The 18,213-nt window shown below is 40.2% G+C and overlaps 1 protein-coding gene across 1 annotated transcript in view; it reads right to left on the reverse strand.

The window, feature by feature from the left end:
• HUWE1 (HECT, UBA and WWE domain containing E3 ubiquitin protein ligase 1) overlaps nucleotides 1-18,213 on the reverse strand; it is a 1,134,422-nt gene that overhangs the window by 362,867 nt on the left and 753,342 nt on the right. Inside the window, exon 40 of the mRNA XM_080273518.1 lies at nucleotides 11,733-11,862. Coding sequence (XP_080129644.1) covers nucleotides 11,733-11,862 — 130 coding nt within the window. The remainder of the gene's footprint in view (nucleotides 1-11,732; nucleotides 11,863-18,213) is intronic.

Genomic DNA, 18,213 nt, shown 5'->3' on the forward strand with positions numbered 1-18,213 from the left:
TATTCTTCCTTTGTTCTGTTATTACCTTTCTCCAGTTGTTCCATGTCATGTCCCTCTCTTTTTTTGCTATCATACACCTTCTATTAAACAACAACTTTTTCTTGCTTGCTTTCCCACTTACTCTTGGGACATATTTTTCCACTCCCAAATTATAGAGGTCTAGAAAGATATCCCACTTACTCTGTATCTCTCATTTCTCTGAATTTCCTCCAATCCGCATTTTCGAAAAATTTTCTCAATCCTGTAAAGTTAGCTTTCCCAAAGGTGTACCTTCCCTGCCTATAAAGCTCGTCCCTTGGCACCACGTTCCCTGTTATCATCTGGAACTCAGTGACCACATGATCACTTTTTCCTACAGGACAAAGATATTTCAAAGGTTCCGTTACATCAGGTTCTTTGGTTAGCAGTAAATGTAATCTTGCTGGTGTGTCGTCACCTCGGAATCATGTCTCTTCTTTGACCCACTGTGTAATTACCTTATTCATTGCTGTATTTATCAATATAGTGCCCCACAAATCTTCACTGCCTCCTGAGTTCCATTCCTCCCAGTTCACCTCTTTACAATTAAAACCATCCTCTAGAATTATATTGTTGCTTTTCTCAATCGCTTTCAGTAGATAACTAACCATGTCTGACAACATCTCCTGGTATGCATTGTCATTCCATCCTCTTGTCTTAGTGGGAACATATACTACTGCCATATCTCTCTTGCCATTCTCTCCAGTTTCTAATTTCATATTTATCGCTTCTGCCTTACCATCTCCCAGTTCCACAGAATCCACATTTATGTTGTTCTTCACTGTTATCATCACTCCTCCTCCTGTTTTTTCTTTTCTGTCTCTTCTCCACAGTTTGTATTTACCATCTCCCACATGGATATCAATATCCTCTCTTAACTTTGTCTCTACAAAGCACATAACATCTGATTCATGTATACTTAAGAAGTCACTGATTTCTACTCTTGCAATATTAAACCATCAACATTAGTATATCCCACTTTCAAACTTTTTTTGTCGTTTTTTTATATCCTCTTCTCTCCGTCAGTACCACTTCCACAATTTCTGATCCATAACTCTCCAATAAAACACTGCCTTCTCTTTCTTCATTCTCTGTTCGTTTTTTACCTTTGTTTTCTTTACTAACTCCTTTATTTAAGCTCTTTCTTCCTCATTTGCATCTCTTCTTATACAAACATTTTTTAACCCTCCCTTGTCTGATAATTGCCATGTTCTATTGATGATTTCGTTTACCATGACCTGGGACTTAAACTTTACCTTAAGTGGCCTAGCCCCTCCTTCCTCGTACGGTACTTTCCTAACCTAAACACTTCTTCAACATACTATGGAAGTGTGTGTGTGTGTGTGTGTGTGTGTGTGTGTGTGTGTGTGTGTGTGTGTGTGTGTGTGTGTGTGTGTGTGTGTGTGTATGTTCTTACCTAATTGTTCTAACCTAATTGTATCTTTACAGGAATGAGTCAAGCTCGTACTGTCCCAGGTCTTAAACCATTTTTATCGTACATATCCTTAAATTTGTGAATTGTTTTGGCACACACACTTTCATTCAGTAGTGCATTCCACTGATCAATTGCTCTATTTGGGAAACTAAATTTCCTTACATCTTTATCGCCTCTCTTTTTATGCAGCTTTTTGCAGTGTCTTCTTGCTGATGCATCCCTATAGGTTATAGAATCAATTATGTCTATTTTCTCCTTCCCTGATATGCATTTATATAGCATAATCATGTCATCTCTTTTCCTTCTCTCCTGTAGTATTGGTAGATTCAGTTTTTTTTTGTCTTACTTCGTAGCTTAGATCCCTTAAGCTTGGTATCCATCTTGTAGAGGCCATTTGTACTTTTTCAATCTTGTCTATGTGTTTTTTGAGATGAGGACTCCAAACTACTGATGCATACTTCAGGGTTGGTCTGATGAATGATGTTATTATCTTTCTTAGCATGTCTTCATTTATGTATGTGAACGGTATTCTCATATTTGCAAGCAGTGTACACACGTTGCGTACCTTCTCACTGATATGGTCAGCCTGAGATAGTCTGTTATTGATAATCACACCTAGGTCCTTCTCTCTTTCTGATGTGTGCAGGGTTTTATTTCCTAACTTAAAATCCCAATCTGGTCTTTTTCCACTTTTACCAAACTTGATTACATGACACTTGTCCACATTGAATTCCATTTGCTATGTACTGCTCCATTCATGAAGTATATTTAATTCTTCTTGTAGCTCTTTACAAGAGTCTGTTAGTAGTTCTCCTTCGTATTTTTACATCATCAGCAAACATATTTAGCTAGCTTTCATTTCCAGTGTTACTGTCTGTATCATTTATATACACTAAAAACATGATTGGTACCAGCACTAAGCCCTGTGGAACTCCGCTAGTCACTTCTCTTGATGATGAGTAATTTCCCATCAGTACTGTTCTCATTTCTCTTTTCTGAGAAAATCTTGCATCCAACAATACAGTTTGCCTCGGATTTCTCCTGATGGTACAGTTTCCATAAAAGTCTTTGGTGTGGTACTCTGTCAAATGCTTTGTGTATGTGTGTGTTCTTACCTAACTGTTCTTACCTAATTGTATCTTTACAGGAATGAGTCAAGCTCGTACTGTCCCGTGTCTTAAACCATATTTATCGTACATATCCTTAAATTTGTGAATTGTTTGGCACACACTATTTCATTCGGTAGTGCATTTCATTGATCAATTGCTCTGTTTGGGAAACTGCAGTTTTTTGCAGTGTCCTCTTGCTGATGCTTCTCCATATGTTAAGTAATCATTTGTGTCTATTTTCTCCTTCCCTGATATGCACTTATATAGCATTATCATGTCACCTCTTTTCCTTCTCTCCTGTAGTGTGGGTAGATTCAGTTTACAGTATTTAGTCTTTCTTCGTAGCTTAGGTCCCTTAAACTTGGTATCCATCTTGTAGCGGCCCTTTGAACTTTTTCAATCTTATCTATGTGCTTTTTGAGATGAGAACTCCAGACTACTGATGCATATTCAAGGGTTGGTATAATGAATGATGTTATTATCCTTCTCAGCATGTCTTCAATTTTGTATGTGAATCCTATTCTCATATTTGCAAGCAGTGTATACATGTTCCATACCTTCACGCTGATGTGGTCAGCCGGAGATAGTCTGTTATTGATGATCACACCTAGGTCTTTCTCTCTTTCTGATGTGTATAGGGTTTTATTTCCTAACTTATAATCCCAATCAGGTCTTTTTCCACTTTTACCAAACTTGATTACATGACACTTGTCCACACTGAATTCCATTTGCCATGTACTACTCCATTCATGAAGTTTAGTTAATTCTTCTTGTAGCTCTTTACAAGAGTCTTTGTTAGTAATTCTCCTTTGTATTTTTGCATCATCTGCAAACATATTCAGATAGCTCTCATTTCCAGTGTTACTGTTTATATCATTTATATACACTAAAAACATGATTGGTGCCAGCACTGAACCCTGTGGTACTCCACTAGTCACTTCTTTCCAAGATGAGTAGTTTCCTCTTACTACTGTTCTCATTTCTCTTTTTATGAGAAAGTCTTGTATCCAACAAAACAGTTTGCCTCGAATTCCTCCTTGATGGTACAGTTTCCATAAAAGTCTTTGGTGTGGTACTGTGTCAAAAGCTTTCTTGAAATCTAAATAGATACTGTCCACCCATCCTTCCCTTTCCTGTATTGTGTTTGGTACTCTGTCATAGTAGCTCAACAGATTAGTTACACATGATTTTCCTTTTCTGAAACCAAACTGTCTTTCTGTTATCATACTGTGTTCTTCTAGATGATTTACCCAAGCTTTTCTTATAAGTTTTTCTAATACATTGCATACAACACTGGTCAGTGATACTGGTCGGTAGTTTAGTGGATTTTGTCTATTTCCTTTCTCAAATAAGGGGACAATATTTGCTTTTTTCCAAATATCAGGTAGTTTACCTTGACTCAAGGATTTCTTGAAAATTAAAAATAATGGTTTACTTAACTCCTTTGCACATTCTCGTAGTACCCAACATGAAATTTCATCAGGACCACTTGCTTTTCCTCTGTCTAATCTACTTAACTCCTCCCGTATCACTTTTTCTGCTATTTGTATATCTGGTAGTATGTGTGGACATGCATGTTCCACATAGTCCCTCTCAAAATTTTTTTCTTCTGTAAAAACTAATTGGATATTCTTATTTAGTGCTTCACAAATATCTTTCTCTTGTGTATAAATGATTCCCTCGTCCGTAATGGATTGTATTATATCTTTTACTTTGGTTTTGCTTCTGATATAGCTGTAAAACAGCTTTGTTTGACCACTACTTTTATTTATTATATCCTCCTCAAACTGTTTTTGGGCTTCCCTCCTTATTCTAGTATAGTCGTTTCTTGCCTGTTTGTAATTATTATACGCCCTTTCACTATTGTGTCTTCTGTATCAATTCCACGACAAATCTCTTCTTTCTTTTGATTTTTTACATTCTGTATTGAACCATTTCTGTATTTTCTTATCTGCTTCTTTGTGCTGTGGGATGTACTTCTGGACTCCTATTTCATAAAATTCACAAAATTTTTTATATACAGCATTTAAATCTTGTCCTCTAAGCTCATTTTCCCAATCAACTTCTAAGAAATACTTCTTTAGGTCTTGATAATTTCCTTTTTTATAGTTTAGGCTCTTTTTGTAACTGTCATTGCTGTTTACTATGTCATATGCTATCCTGAAGTTATGATTTAGTACTGGATGATCGCTTTTGCCGAGTGGAGGGTGATATATTAAACTGTCAATGTCATTTTCTTGCCCAGTAAATATTAGATCTAGCACTGAAGGTACATCAAGTCCTCTTTTTCTAGTGGTTTCCCTCACATGTTGCGTTAAGAAAAACTCTTGTACAAGATCCAGGAGCTTTTGGTCCCAACAGCTTTCTTGGCTATTTATATCTAGAGTATTCCAATTTATATTTGTATTGAAGTCCCCAGTTAGTATAATTCTTTCCAATTTCTCTTCCATTTTATGTAACAAGGATCTCATACTCTGAATTGTACTCTCTGCCACGTCCTCATATTCGTCTCTTTCCCATGTGTTTGATCTGGGTGGCATGTACAAATTGGCTACAATTACTTTACCTTCAGATGTGTCAATCTCTACTGCAATCAGTTCTACTTGTGATGGTATATCTAGGTTTATTTCCTTGACTTTTAGATTTTTCTTAGTTAATATTATAATTCCTCCTCCTCATTTTAAATTTCTGTCTCTTCTCCATATATTGTATTCCTCTAAGTTTAGTATGTCATTGGATATCCTTGGTGTTAATTTTGTCTCAGTTAGGCATATTATTTGTGGTTCATTTTCTCTGACATAATCATTCATCTCAAGTAATTTAGATACCATTCCATCCACATTTGAGTACATCAACTTTATCACCTTGTTTATATACTTGCCATGACATGGTTCTACTAACTTCCTCCTTTTTCTTCTATCCTGTTTGTGTACCACTTTCGTACCTGCAATCCTATTACTTTGTAAAAAAATCTCTTCTTCTCCTCTTCTGATCTTCCCTCATTTTTTGTTTTTGCTTCCTCCCTTTTCTCTTTCAGTAATTCCAGTTCCTCTTGTGTTAGGCATCTTTTTATCCATACATTTTTGAACTCCTCTTTTTCCATAAGATTCTTTGCATTTTTTAGTATCTCTTCCACAGTGTTTACACTCTGGAAAGTCACCTTTAAAGGTCTTGTCTTGCTTTTCTCGTATTTCCCTAACCTTTTGTGTTCCTCTATGTCTTTACTACAGATTTCCTCTGATACTTCTTTCAGCAAGCTCATTACATTTGCCATCTCCTTTTTGTCTCTAGTGATCTTGTTTTTAATTTCTTCCTCTTCTATGCCAGTGATTACTATTGATTTATTTATTTCTACTGAATCTCTGACTAACTTTGGATTGTTTTGGATTATTCTTTTCACTTCCTTTTTAATGCTTTTTTCCTCCACCCTTGTTTCTAAGTCTTTCTTTACTTTCACCATTTCAGCATACGTGGTTTCCACATCATTTTTTTAGCTTTCCACAGCTTCATTCACCTGTGTTATCTTCTCCTCAATATCACTGCTCTGGCCCATAAGACTGCTTGCTTGTCTAATTGTCTCTGTGTCATTTTTGAACTCTTCCATAACACTCTCGTGATTGACTACTGTACTTGCCATTTCACCCATTTTCTTCCTAAGTGTACTCAATTCCACTGTTAGTTCACTGATGGTTGTGTCTTTCTTATTGGCCTCCCTTCCTAGTTTTTCTATCTCTTCCTTTTGCAAGTGCATTTGCTTCTTTATTTCATCCATTTCATTTTTGAAAGCCATTTCTAGTTTGTGTACACGTTCAACCAGTCTATTGTGAGTCTCCACTTCAACCAGTTCTTGGTAGAAATCATCATTTTGCTTTTTACTTTTATCCCTTTTCTTTTCCAAATTTGTTTTACTGAAGTATGTATCCATTTTGTAATACTAAATGAACATAGTATGTACTTACAGAATATGTACACTTTCCCCGTGTTGCTGTAGTATAAACAAACCCAGCTGACTCAACGCATCGTGGTTCTTTGTTCTGTTTGAATCAGGCTTATTAAAAATTATTATTTCTTTTCCTTTTCATAATGAAAAATCATTTAGTCTAACCTGGTACAGAGCTTGACTCATTCAAAGATACTTATTTAGGTAATGCCTCTGGCCGTGTTGGTCTGGTATGGAGCGCCGGTAACGGACGTCTACCTCCGACGATGCCCTGTGTGTGTGTGTGTGTGTGTATTTACCTATTTGTATTTACCTATTTGTAGTATACAGGAATTGAGCAATGCTCGTGTTGTCCTGTCTCCATATCCACATTTATCAAGTCTACCTTTACACACATGAATGTTTTTCTCATGCACCACCTCTTTGTCTAAGTCGTTCCAAATATTTAAGAATATACCTAATTGTGATATACACGGAATGTACTATGCTCGTGGGTTTCCGTCGCTGTTTCTCAATAAGTCGAATTTAACTTTAAACTCGTTTATGTTTTTAGACTGGACGATCTCTTTGTCCAGGCTATTCCATAAGTCTATACTTCTGTAAGGAAAGCTATATTTCTTGATATCCTTCAAACAGCTTGACTTTTTCAATTTCATTCCATGTCCTCTTGTTGCTCTCTTATCCCATACAAACAGATCTTCTTTGTCAATTTTATCTACTCCCACCATGGTCCTGAACACCGCAATCATGTCTCCCCTCTTTCTCCTTTCCTCTAACGAAGGCAAATCCAGTTTTTCCAGCCTCTCTCTGTATGACAGGTCTGTCAGACTGGGGACCATCTTGGTTGCTGTTCTTTGTATTCTCTCAATCTTGTTTATATCTTTCTTTTTGTGTGGGGACCACACTACCGCTGCATATTCTAACCTGGGGCGGATCATGGCCACTATCAATTTTTTCATCATTTCCTCATCCATATAATGAAATGCTACTCTTATGTTAGTCAAGAGCTTATAAGTCTCTCCAACTATCTTGTTAATGTGCTTTTCTGGTGACAAACTATCTTGGACCAGCACTCCCAAATCTTTCTCTTCTCTCCTTTTTGTGATTAATTCATTACCCAAAAAATAATTCAGTGATGGTCTCCTGGTACTTTTACCCATTTCCAATATTTTACATTTCTTTACATTAAATTTCATTTCCCACGTCCGGCTCCAATTGTGTATCCTATCCAAATCCTCCTGCAGTATTTTACAATCCTCCTCAACCTCTATCTTCCTCAAGATCTTTACATCATCAGCAAACAGACTCGCATAACTGTTCACTCCATCTACCATATCATTTACATAAATCAGGAACATTACTGGCGCCAACACTGAGCCTTGAGGGACTCCACTTGTTACTTCCCTCCATCCAGACATCTTTTCCTTTATTACTGTCCTCATTTGTCTGTCTCTCAAAAGTCTCTCATCCATTCCAGAAGTTTCCCCTTTAGTCCTCCTATATATTCTAGTTTCCACATTAGTCTCTTATGAGGTACCTTGTCAAAGGCCTTCTCTAAGTCTAAGTACACACAATCCACCCAACCATCTCTCTCCTGTACCACATCAATCGCTCTTGAGTAAAAGCTCATCAAGTTTGAAACACATGACCTTCCACTTCTGAATCCAAACTGACATTCAGCCAAAATATTCATCTCTTCCAGATATTTTATCCATCTGTCTTTCAGGATTCTCTCACACAATTTTGCGACCATGCTGGTTAGAGACACTGGTCTATAATTCAGGGGTTCTTCCCTGTTTCCTCCCTTGTAAATTGGTACCACATTTGCCCTCTTCCATTCTTTTGGCACTTTCCCCTCTTCCAGTGAGCATACAATTAAGCTGTGAATTTTATCCGCCAGTTGTTCTCTGCATTCCTTCAGTACCCAATTAGAAATTCCATCAGGTCCTGGGGCTTTCCTTACATCTTGAGTTTCCAGTAATTTATACACTTCCTGCACCTCCACTTTTATATCTTTCATCACCGGAACATTTCTAATCACTCCCTCCCCTTCCACAAGCTCCTTTTCTTTAGTGAAAACTGACTGGAAACGTTTGTTCATTATTTCTGCTTGCATTGCCGCATCATTAAAGACCTCTCCATCTACTTTCAGCTTGGTGATTCCTTCCTTTTGTTTCAGTTTGCCATTAACAAATCTATAAAACAGTTTGGGTTCATCCTTGCATTTGTCAATTATACCTTTTTCAAAATTCCTTTCTTCTTCCCTACGTATTCTTGTGTATTCGTTTCTTGTTCTTTTATATTCTTCCTTTGTTCTGTCGTTACCTCTCTTTCTCCAATTGTTCCACGCCTTATCTCTCTCTTTTTTGGCTATCATACACCTTCTATTAAACCACTCCTTTTTCCTGTTTTCTTTCCCTCTTACTCTTGGTACAAATTTTTCCACTCCCAAATTATAGAGGTCTAGAAAGATATCCCACTTCCTCTGTATCTCTCTTGTTTCTCTGAATTTTCTCCAATCCGCATTTTCAAAAAGTTTCTCAATCCTGTAAAATTTGCTTTGCCAAAGTTGTATCTTCCCTGTCTATGAAGCTCGTCTCTTGGCTCGACGTTTCCTATTAACATCTGGAACTCAATGACCACGTGATCACTTTTTCCCAAAGGACAGAGATATTCCAATGATTCTATTACATCAGGTTCTTTGGTGAACAGTAAATCTAACCTTGCTGGTGTGTCCTCACCTCGAAACCGTGTCTCTTCTTTGACCCACTGCGTCATCACATTATTCATTATTATATTTAATAACATAGTACCCCACGAATCCTCGCCGCCTCCCGAGTACCATTCCTCCCAGTTCACCTCTTTACAATTAAAGTCACCCACCAAAATTATATTATTGCTTTTCTCAATTATTTTTTGCAAGTAGCTAGCCATATCTGACAACAACTCATGGTATTCGTCATCCTTCCATGCTCTCGTCTTTGGGGGAACATACACTACCGCCATATCTCTCTTAACATTCTCTCCAGTTTCTAATTTCATATATATCACTTCAGCCCTGCCTTCTCCCATTTCCACAGTATCTACATTTATGTTGTTCTTCACTGCTATCATCACTCCTCCTCCCTTTTTTTCTTTTCTGTCTTTTCTCCACAGTTTGTATTTACCATCTCCCAAATGAACATCAATATCTTCTCTTAATTTGGTCTCTACAAAGCACATGACATCAGGTTCATGTTCTCTCAAGAAATCATTAATTTCGATCCTTGTCGATATGAAACCATCAACATTAGTATATATCACCTTCAAATTATTTTTGACATTATTAATACCCTCTTCTCTCCTACTCTCTGTCCGTACCACTTCCTCAACTTCTGATCTTTCACAACCATCCCCCTAATTTCCTTCACTTCTATTTCCTTAAATACCATTTCCTTACTTTCATATCCAATACTCTCCAAAAAAAAGTATTACGTTCTTCCTCTGTCCTCTTATCATTTTTTTCCTTTACTTCTTCCTTTAATGATTTTAAAGCTTCTCTTTCTTCTTCATTCAGATCTTTTCTTATTATAATATTTTCCATCCCCGCCTCTTTGCTTAATTTCCAGGTCACTTTAAGTATCTCATTTATTACACTTTCTGATGTAAACTTGACTCTCATTGGTCTTGTTTCCCCTTTCTTATAAGGCCCTATCCTCCTTACTTCCTCAATTTCTTTTACCCACTTGTTTCCTTCGGGGTCAATCTTGCCTAATATTCCTCTCACCATGTTCGTGTCTCTCTCGAGTCTTGCGAACCTAACCTTTTCTTCCTCTTCCCTGTTTCCAAATACTATCACACATCTGTTCCTTTCTACAGTTTCTCTCACTATTTTCTCTTTTTTCTTCAGTATTTTCACTACATTTTCTTCCATTTCTTTCTTGTTCATTTCCCTTTCTTCCTGGATGATCTCTCTTAAGCTGACCACTTCTTTCTGTTCTTCTTCTACGTGTGCCCACTTTGCCTTGTGTTCTTCTAGTACATTACTCACCTTCTCCGTTTTATTAGTACTCTCTTCAAGTTTCCTCCTCAGTTCAACATTCTCCCTCTTCAAATTCTTAATCTCTTCATTGGCTGTTTCGTTGGACTGGATTAGACTCTGTATGGTGGTTTCCGTATTTCCTGACACATCCTTTATCACTAGATTCTCTACTTTTTTTTCGAGTTCACTAATCCTCATAATTAATGTTTTCACTAGGTCCATGACATTAGTATTAGCATCAAATCCTTGAAATTCCATTCCCTCATTGTTTACATTTTCGGCCATCTTTAACGTACCGATCAAGTACCTAAACAGCTGTTACCAATAAGCCACAAACATTCATGTATACTATTGCCAACAAATCTTTACATTTTTGGTAGTCTACCAACTTTCATTATTTTAAATTTAAAGAAAGACCCTAGGAGACAGGACAGACAAAATTCCTGAAACTACTCAAGGTCAGGAGCGATGCCTTGGACGTCCTCTCTCTCCGGCTGTTCGTGTGTGTGTGTGTGTGTGTGTGTGTGTGTGTGAGAGAGAGAGAGAGAGAAGGGGGGGGAATGTAAAAGAAGGGAAGGCAAAAGTGAAGGTGAGTGAACTTGTAAAGGTAATGTGAAAGTGAGAAAACAAAGACGCAAGTGAAGGTGAATGTGAAAATAAAAATGAATGTAACAGTGAAAGTGCATGTGTAAAGGTTAATGTGAAAATGAAAGTGAATATGAATGTCAAAGTGAATGTGAGAGTGAAGGTAAATGAAAGTGAGCATGGAAGTGAATGTGAAAGGGAAGGTAAAGATGAAGGTGGTGATGAAGACAAAAACAGGTGAAGTAAAATTGAAAGTGCAAGCACCCAGTGCTGAGAGAGAGAGAGAGAGAGAGAGAGAGAGAGAGGGAAACATGTGATGTAAAAATAAAGTGCAAGCACCCAGTGCCAAAGGAGAGAGAGAGAGAGAGAGAATAATACAGGAATGAGATGGGTGAGCATGTTGTACGATGTACAAGAGTGGCCTTTTACAATGGCTTTCACAATTAGGTTATGTACAAAGTAGGGCCAGGGGAGAAGTCATATATCCGGACAGATCTACTTTCTGGACATGACTTTGGCTCTATTACATTGGATGATCGAGTGATTACTGTATATAAAATCTCTTAGCTTAGACCTCCCTCCCTTTTCGTAAAAAGGCAGCTGGTATGCATGGCCATACGATACCTGTGACAGCATCATGCATGGAGTCTGCTTCAAGGACTCTGGTCTCCTCAGTCCAGCGAGACAGAGCATTAGGCACATTAGACAAAGAGGCTGACATTGCACCGTTGTTCATCACTGTCGCACCGTGATCCTGGAACAAAACACAAACCCTCATTCTTTCATAACAACTTTCTCACCAACTAGCATTACTCTGTATTCAGAGATGTCAATTTCTTAAATTAACATTACACTAGCAAAACCAGGCTTACAAAAATGTAACTGTCAAAAGGCATAACTAAAGAGAGTTTTCTAAGATAGTCACTTTGCTAATATAAAAATAACAATGTACAGAGATTTAAGAATCTTGCTACAGAGGGAAATCCTGATACAGGAAGCCACACTACATAAATAAATGCATAACCAAAGAGAGTTTTGGGGATGATCATTTTGCTAATATGATATAACAATGTACAGAGATTCAAGAATCTGGCTACAAAGGGAAATCCTGATACAGGAATTTACATTATATATATATATATATATATATATATATATATATATATATATATATACCGGTATGTATATATATTTGTGGTAGGTGGTGGTGACCATCATCCACTCACTTGATGTAGTGCTGCCTACTTCCTTAGCATTTATCATTCTTTTTCTGTGCCTGTCCTCCTCTCTTCCTATTTCTCCTCTCTTTCCTGTCACTTCTTATTCCTTTTCTTTCCTTTACAGGTGGCTTTACATTGAGTGACAAGCCAAATGGTTTCCTGCAAGCCAAGAAACCATTTAACGCTGGAGGGTAACCATATAACCAAACCATACGTGCTCCCTACGTGTCAACAAGTGGATTGGTGGAGGGTTGGTGCCCCTCCCTGTAAAACAAATAACTCAGTGTCAAATGGCCACCCTTTGCGGGATTATGGTGTCTGGCAATAGACAGATAGATAAATGTGTGTGTATGTATATATATATATATATATATATATATGCTGCATGGTAACCATGTACTGTAACCAGATTATGGCACCTGGTGGTTTAGTGGGTAATTAAAGCACTCCAATCGGATTGAGCCTGTGCAGGTTTATATCCATGGGGTGGTTTGGGTTTATTGCTCATGTAATGCCACTCAAGGATGACTGAGGTTGGTCACTCTCATCTTTAATGTCAGGGCTAATATGCCTAGCCCTGGGCTCCTACGCTCCTCATGGGGCAAGACAGGATTAGATGATAAATGAATATACTTGTACACTCAATCCTCGTAAATCACGTGTTTATAAATCATGGATTTTAAAACCAAGGCTAAGTGGCTGCCAGACTGCCGGCACCCTTAAATCGCTGTTAAGTCATGAAAATCGCGTATCTAGGTACCGAAGTGGGCCTTTTCCGAGGCGAATTGTAAACCGCGGAATTCAATTTGAAAATTGCGACCCAACAACCAATCACCACCCGTCCCTGGTGGCAAGTATCCATACTAATGCTGCAGAGTTAATGAGAAACATCAGGAACTCATCACCCACTATTTTGCCCAGGTAAGGGCAGAAGCTGAGCCTGAACCAAAGCCTGGCCCTTCACACACTGACGACGTGGATGACGTAGCATCTGTCATCTCTGAGGAAGACTTTGAGGGCTTCCTGAGGGAGGCAGAGGAGCTGGAGAAGGGAGAACAGCATGAGGGAGCATTCCCACCCCATGCTGAGAAGTTCTAAGTTCTTCCCAACACCACCCCACTCCATTCACTGAAGTAATATTGTCATAGGATTAAGGTGAGATCCCTTAGCATTGATTATTTCTATTAAATACATGCACTGAATATTCCTAAATTTGCATCTTTGTGTTTGATGGTGCCTAGATAGGTGTAGGTAGGGTGCTGTGGGGGTTGGTTGGCCAAAGCCCAGACCCAAATTAATTTTTCACGTAAGTTATTATTTATAAACCGCAGAATTTGTAAATCACGGCAGTGGTCCAGACACAAATTGCCTTAATTTACGAGGATTGAGTGTATATAGTGTGTGTATATATATATATATATATATATATATATATATATATATATATATATATATATATATATATATATATATATATATATATATATATATACATATATATATATATATATATATATATATATATATATATATATATATATGTATAATATACCAAAATTAACAAAAGATCATGATAGTGAAACGTAGCTTGCCAGTTTGTACGAAATGAAAAGTATATAACAAATGTATAATTCCAGCTATGATGTACGGTTGTGAGACTTGGAAACTGACAAAATTGATGGAAAATAAATTAATATGTTCTCAGAGCAATGGAAATGTCAATGTTGGGAATATCCTTAAGGAGAGGAAAAGATCAACTTGGGTGAGCAAGCAGACTAAAATCAAAGATACTATAGAAGTAATAGAAGAACTGAAATGGAGGTGAACAGGCCATGTAGCAAGAATAAGGGATAACCGGTTGAGCAAGAGGCCAACTGACTGGACCCCAAGAGATTGTAAGCGTAGCAGAAAAAGGCCAGACAGGAGGTGGGGAGATGAGATAGAGAAATTTGCAGGGAAAACATGGCAAAGATTGGCTTAGTCAAAGACTTCATGGAAAAGGTTGGGGAAGGCCTTTGTTCAGCAGTGGACTTGTAATGGCTGATGATATATATATACAGTAATCCCTCTACTTTCCTGATGCCCACTTTCCGGACATCCCCACTAACCGGACATAATCGTCCCGGGATCCAATATTCCCAAAATGGTCTGAAAACCGCAAAAATGGGGGGGGGGGGGGGATTTTTTTTCCCGCCAGTAATTTGCAGTAATTTGAACTTGGCACGCGGGGCACGGAAGAGCGTTGTTGTGGCACGTCATTCCTCCGACGTCCGCTAGAGTGCCCCTACATCCTCCCCACTTTCCACCTGTCTCTCGTCGCGAGTGAACGCTCGTCGTCATGGCTGCCCAAGTGCTCACTTTTGTGATGGTGCCTTACCAGTCGCAGGCACTCCTGCTGCTCTCGTACCTCTCCTTCATGTGTGTGATAAGGGCCCCGCCGCCTGAGAAGAGGAAGAGAGTGGTACTGACTCTGGAGAAGAAGCAGGAGATACTGGAGAAAGTAGATGCGGGATGGTCTTCTTCACACATCCTCCGTGAGTTTAACCTGGCCCGATCTACTTTGTTTGATATTAAGAGATCCTGAGACAAACTCATGCAGTACACGGCTGACTTCTCGTCAAAAAGCAAACGCAACGTGGAGAGGATGATGATGTTTACTCCCAAGTTTGCTGAAGTAGACCGCTCCACGTTGATTTGGTATCGACAGCAACGTGCTGCTGGTATGATGGTATGTGGTACGGAGCTGAAGGCTGCTGCTGAGAAGTTCACAAGGCTTCACGACGCCCTAGACTTCAAGGCATCCGAGGGTTGGCCCTTCGCATTCAAGTTACGACATGGCCTTACCAACCTTAAGTCTCATGGCGAAGCTTTGGATGCTAACGAGGATGGAGTAGAGGAGTTTCGGCACAAGGTGAAGGGCTTGATCGACAAGGAGGGCCTAACTCTCAGTCAAGTCTACAACGCTGACGAAACTGGTTTATTCTATCGCTCTTTGCCAATGAACACTCTGGCCGAGGAGACGGAGAAGCGTGTACTTGGCCGCAAGCTCTCCAAGCAACAGATATCTGCTTTGTGTTGTGCCAATGCTAATGGCATGCACCGGCTTAAGCCCGTTATTGTTGGCCGTGCAAAGCAGCCTCGGTGTCTTCGTGGGGTGATGGATGTCCTTCCTGTCGTCTGGTACCATTCTTTGAAGGCATGGTTCACAGCCCAGATCTTCAAAGACTGGTTCCACCGCCATTTCGTCAAGGAGGTCCTACCAGACAGAGAAACTGGGAATCCCACACACCGGGTAAAGGCCCTCCTTCTCCTCGACAATGCACCTGCCCACCTGTGCGACAAGGACTTGGTGGCTGAGAATGGCCACATTAGGTGCATGTTTCTCCCACCTAATGCTACTGCTCTCATCCAACCAATGGACCAAGGAGTGATCGTGGCAACGAAGTGCCTATGCCGACGGAAGTTCCTGGACGAGGTGATGGTTGTTCTCGAGGACAGAGACGAGCGCAGGGAGGTATGAGACACACGAGGCCAGCGGACTTTGGAAAACCTTCGCCGCTACAACATCAAGCCTGCAATCTACAACTGGGCCAGTGCATGGAAGGAATTCCCTGTCAAGACTCTAGGAAATGGTTGGTCTCGTCTGCTTCTCGGAACGGATGCAGAGTACGATTTCCTAGGTTTTGACGTGGATGACTACCATGCACGTCTACGTGCGCACGGCGATGATGTTGATGTGGACGAAGTGCGTGAGTGGTTGATGAAGACGAGGGCGATCCTGGGTATCAGACCCTGTCTGATATCGAGATCTTATCCTCAGTTGCAGGTGTCAGTACCCAGCTTGAAGATTCCGACGAGGACGGCGACGATGATGCGGACTCCTCTCAGCATGACACAACTCCAGCCATCCCCAAGTTGAGCACACTCCGGGAACACCTAGAGTTCGTTCTCGACTACCTGGAACTCCCGGAGTGCAACAGGGAGATGGGGCCCTTGGGACTTGTGGAGGAAGTGAGTGCTTTCAGGCAGCGCATCATAAATCGTCAGAATCGTCGCTCCTTGCGTCAATCAACCATTGACAGCTTTTTCAGGCCCGTGACCCCCGCTGTGCCCAGCCCTGGCTCCACTCCGTTGCCTCCCCAAGACAGGCCCTCATGCTCCGAGCCACATCCCAGCACATCAGCCACGGTGGAGTCACTGCTCGACGTGAGTTTGCGTCTATCTTCTGAGTCGTCTGCAGTGGGTACGCCATCACCACGACCCAGCGACGCACCCCTAGGTCACCTGCCAGCGATACTCTCAGACTCTGACAGTGATCAAACGGCAAGAACTTCTCCACTAGACCACATGGGAATTTAGTGTTGTGCAGTGAAAGAAAAACAGTGCATACAGTATTGTAAAGAAAGTAGAAATTTGAGTGAAAAGACAAAATTTTTGGACTGAATTTAACGTAATTAAGCTTGTGATTTGTTTTGAAATTGGTTTTATGAGTGGAAAGACTTAAAGTGCAGAGTGCAACATTTATTAAGTTACAATGGAGATAAGAAAGAGAGTGCACAGCGTGAAGAGAATGGACTTCTGAGTGTGAATGACTAAGTTCAGTGCAAGACTTCATAAACAGTGTACTGCAAGTGCTTCAGGAAATCCTTCTTACTGTCAGAGTCTGAGAGGAGGTGGTTATTCATCGAGACAGCCATGGACTTGCTGTAAGTAGGCAGAATGTTTCATACTGTACACTACTGTATTTTCCATACTATACTTACCTCAAACACCTCATTTCACTCTTTTATGTCCCTTATTGGTGTGAATATGTTGTATGTTAGGTGCTATGCATGTGCAGTAGGGAGGTGTTTTTCTGAGTTAGGCTAGGTTAGGGTCCATAACTACCAGTCCAAGTGCCAGGGCCTTGTAAGTACCCAGAATGTTTAATATTGTATGAACCTACCTCAAAAACCTTATTTAATGCATCTTTTGCATTTATTTCAGTCTTTTATGTCCCTTATTGGTGTGATTTGGGTCTTAAATAGGTGCTATGCATATGCAGAGGGAGTTGTATAGGTGTTTTTCTGAGTTAGGGTCCATAAGTACAACTCCAGGAGGCTGGTGCCCACTATCCAGACAGGACCACTTTCGGGACATGCCTATGGCTCTATTACGTCGGATAGTGGGAGGAATACTGAGGAATCACTCTAATATCCGGACGCCCAATATCCAAACATCCCCACTACCCGGACATAATCGTCCCGGGATCCAATATTCACAAAATGGTCTGAACACCCCCCCCCAAAAAAAGGAATTTATCCCGACCTTAATTTGAACTTGCCGCGCGCGATGCGGGACAGCAATGTTGTGGCGCTTCATTCCTCCGACGTCTGATAGAGCGCCGCTGCATCCTCCCCACTTTCCGCCTATCTCTCGCCGCGAGTGCACGCTCGTCGTCATGGCTGCCCACGTAATCGCTTTTGTGGTGGTGCCTTACCTGCTGCAGGCACTCCTGCTGCTCTCAGGCCTCCTCTTTGTGTGTGTGATGATGGCCCCGCCACCTGAGAAAAGGAAGAGAGTGGTGTTGACTCTGGAGAAGAAACGGGAGACATTGGAGAAAGTGGATGAGGGGTGGTCTTCTTCCCGCATTCTCCGCAAGTTTAACTTGGCCCAGTCTACTTTGTTCGATATTAAGAGATCCTGAGACAAACTCATGCAGTACACGGCTGACTTCTTGTCGAGAAGCAAACGCAACATGGAGAGGAAGGTTATGTTTACCCCCAAGTTTGCAGAAATCGACCGATCCACGTTGATTTGGTATCGACAACAACGTGCTGCTGGTGTGATGGTACATGGAATGGAGCTGAAGGCTGATGCTGAGAAGTTTGCCAGCCTTCATGACG

Source organism: Coenobita brevimanus, chromosome 55, assembly GCF_032717465.1.
Source record: "Coenobita brevimanus isolate Jiangsu-jjx chromosome 55, ASM3271746v2, whole genome shotgun sequence".
Taxonomy (NCBI): Eukaryota; Metazoa; Arthropoda; class Malacostraca; order Decapoda; family Coenobitidae; genus Coenobita; species Coenobita brevimanus.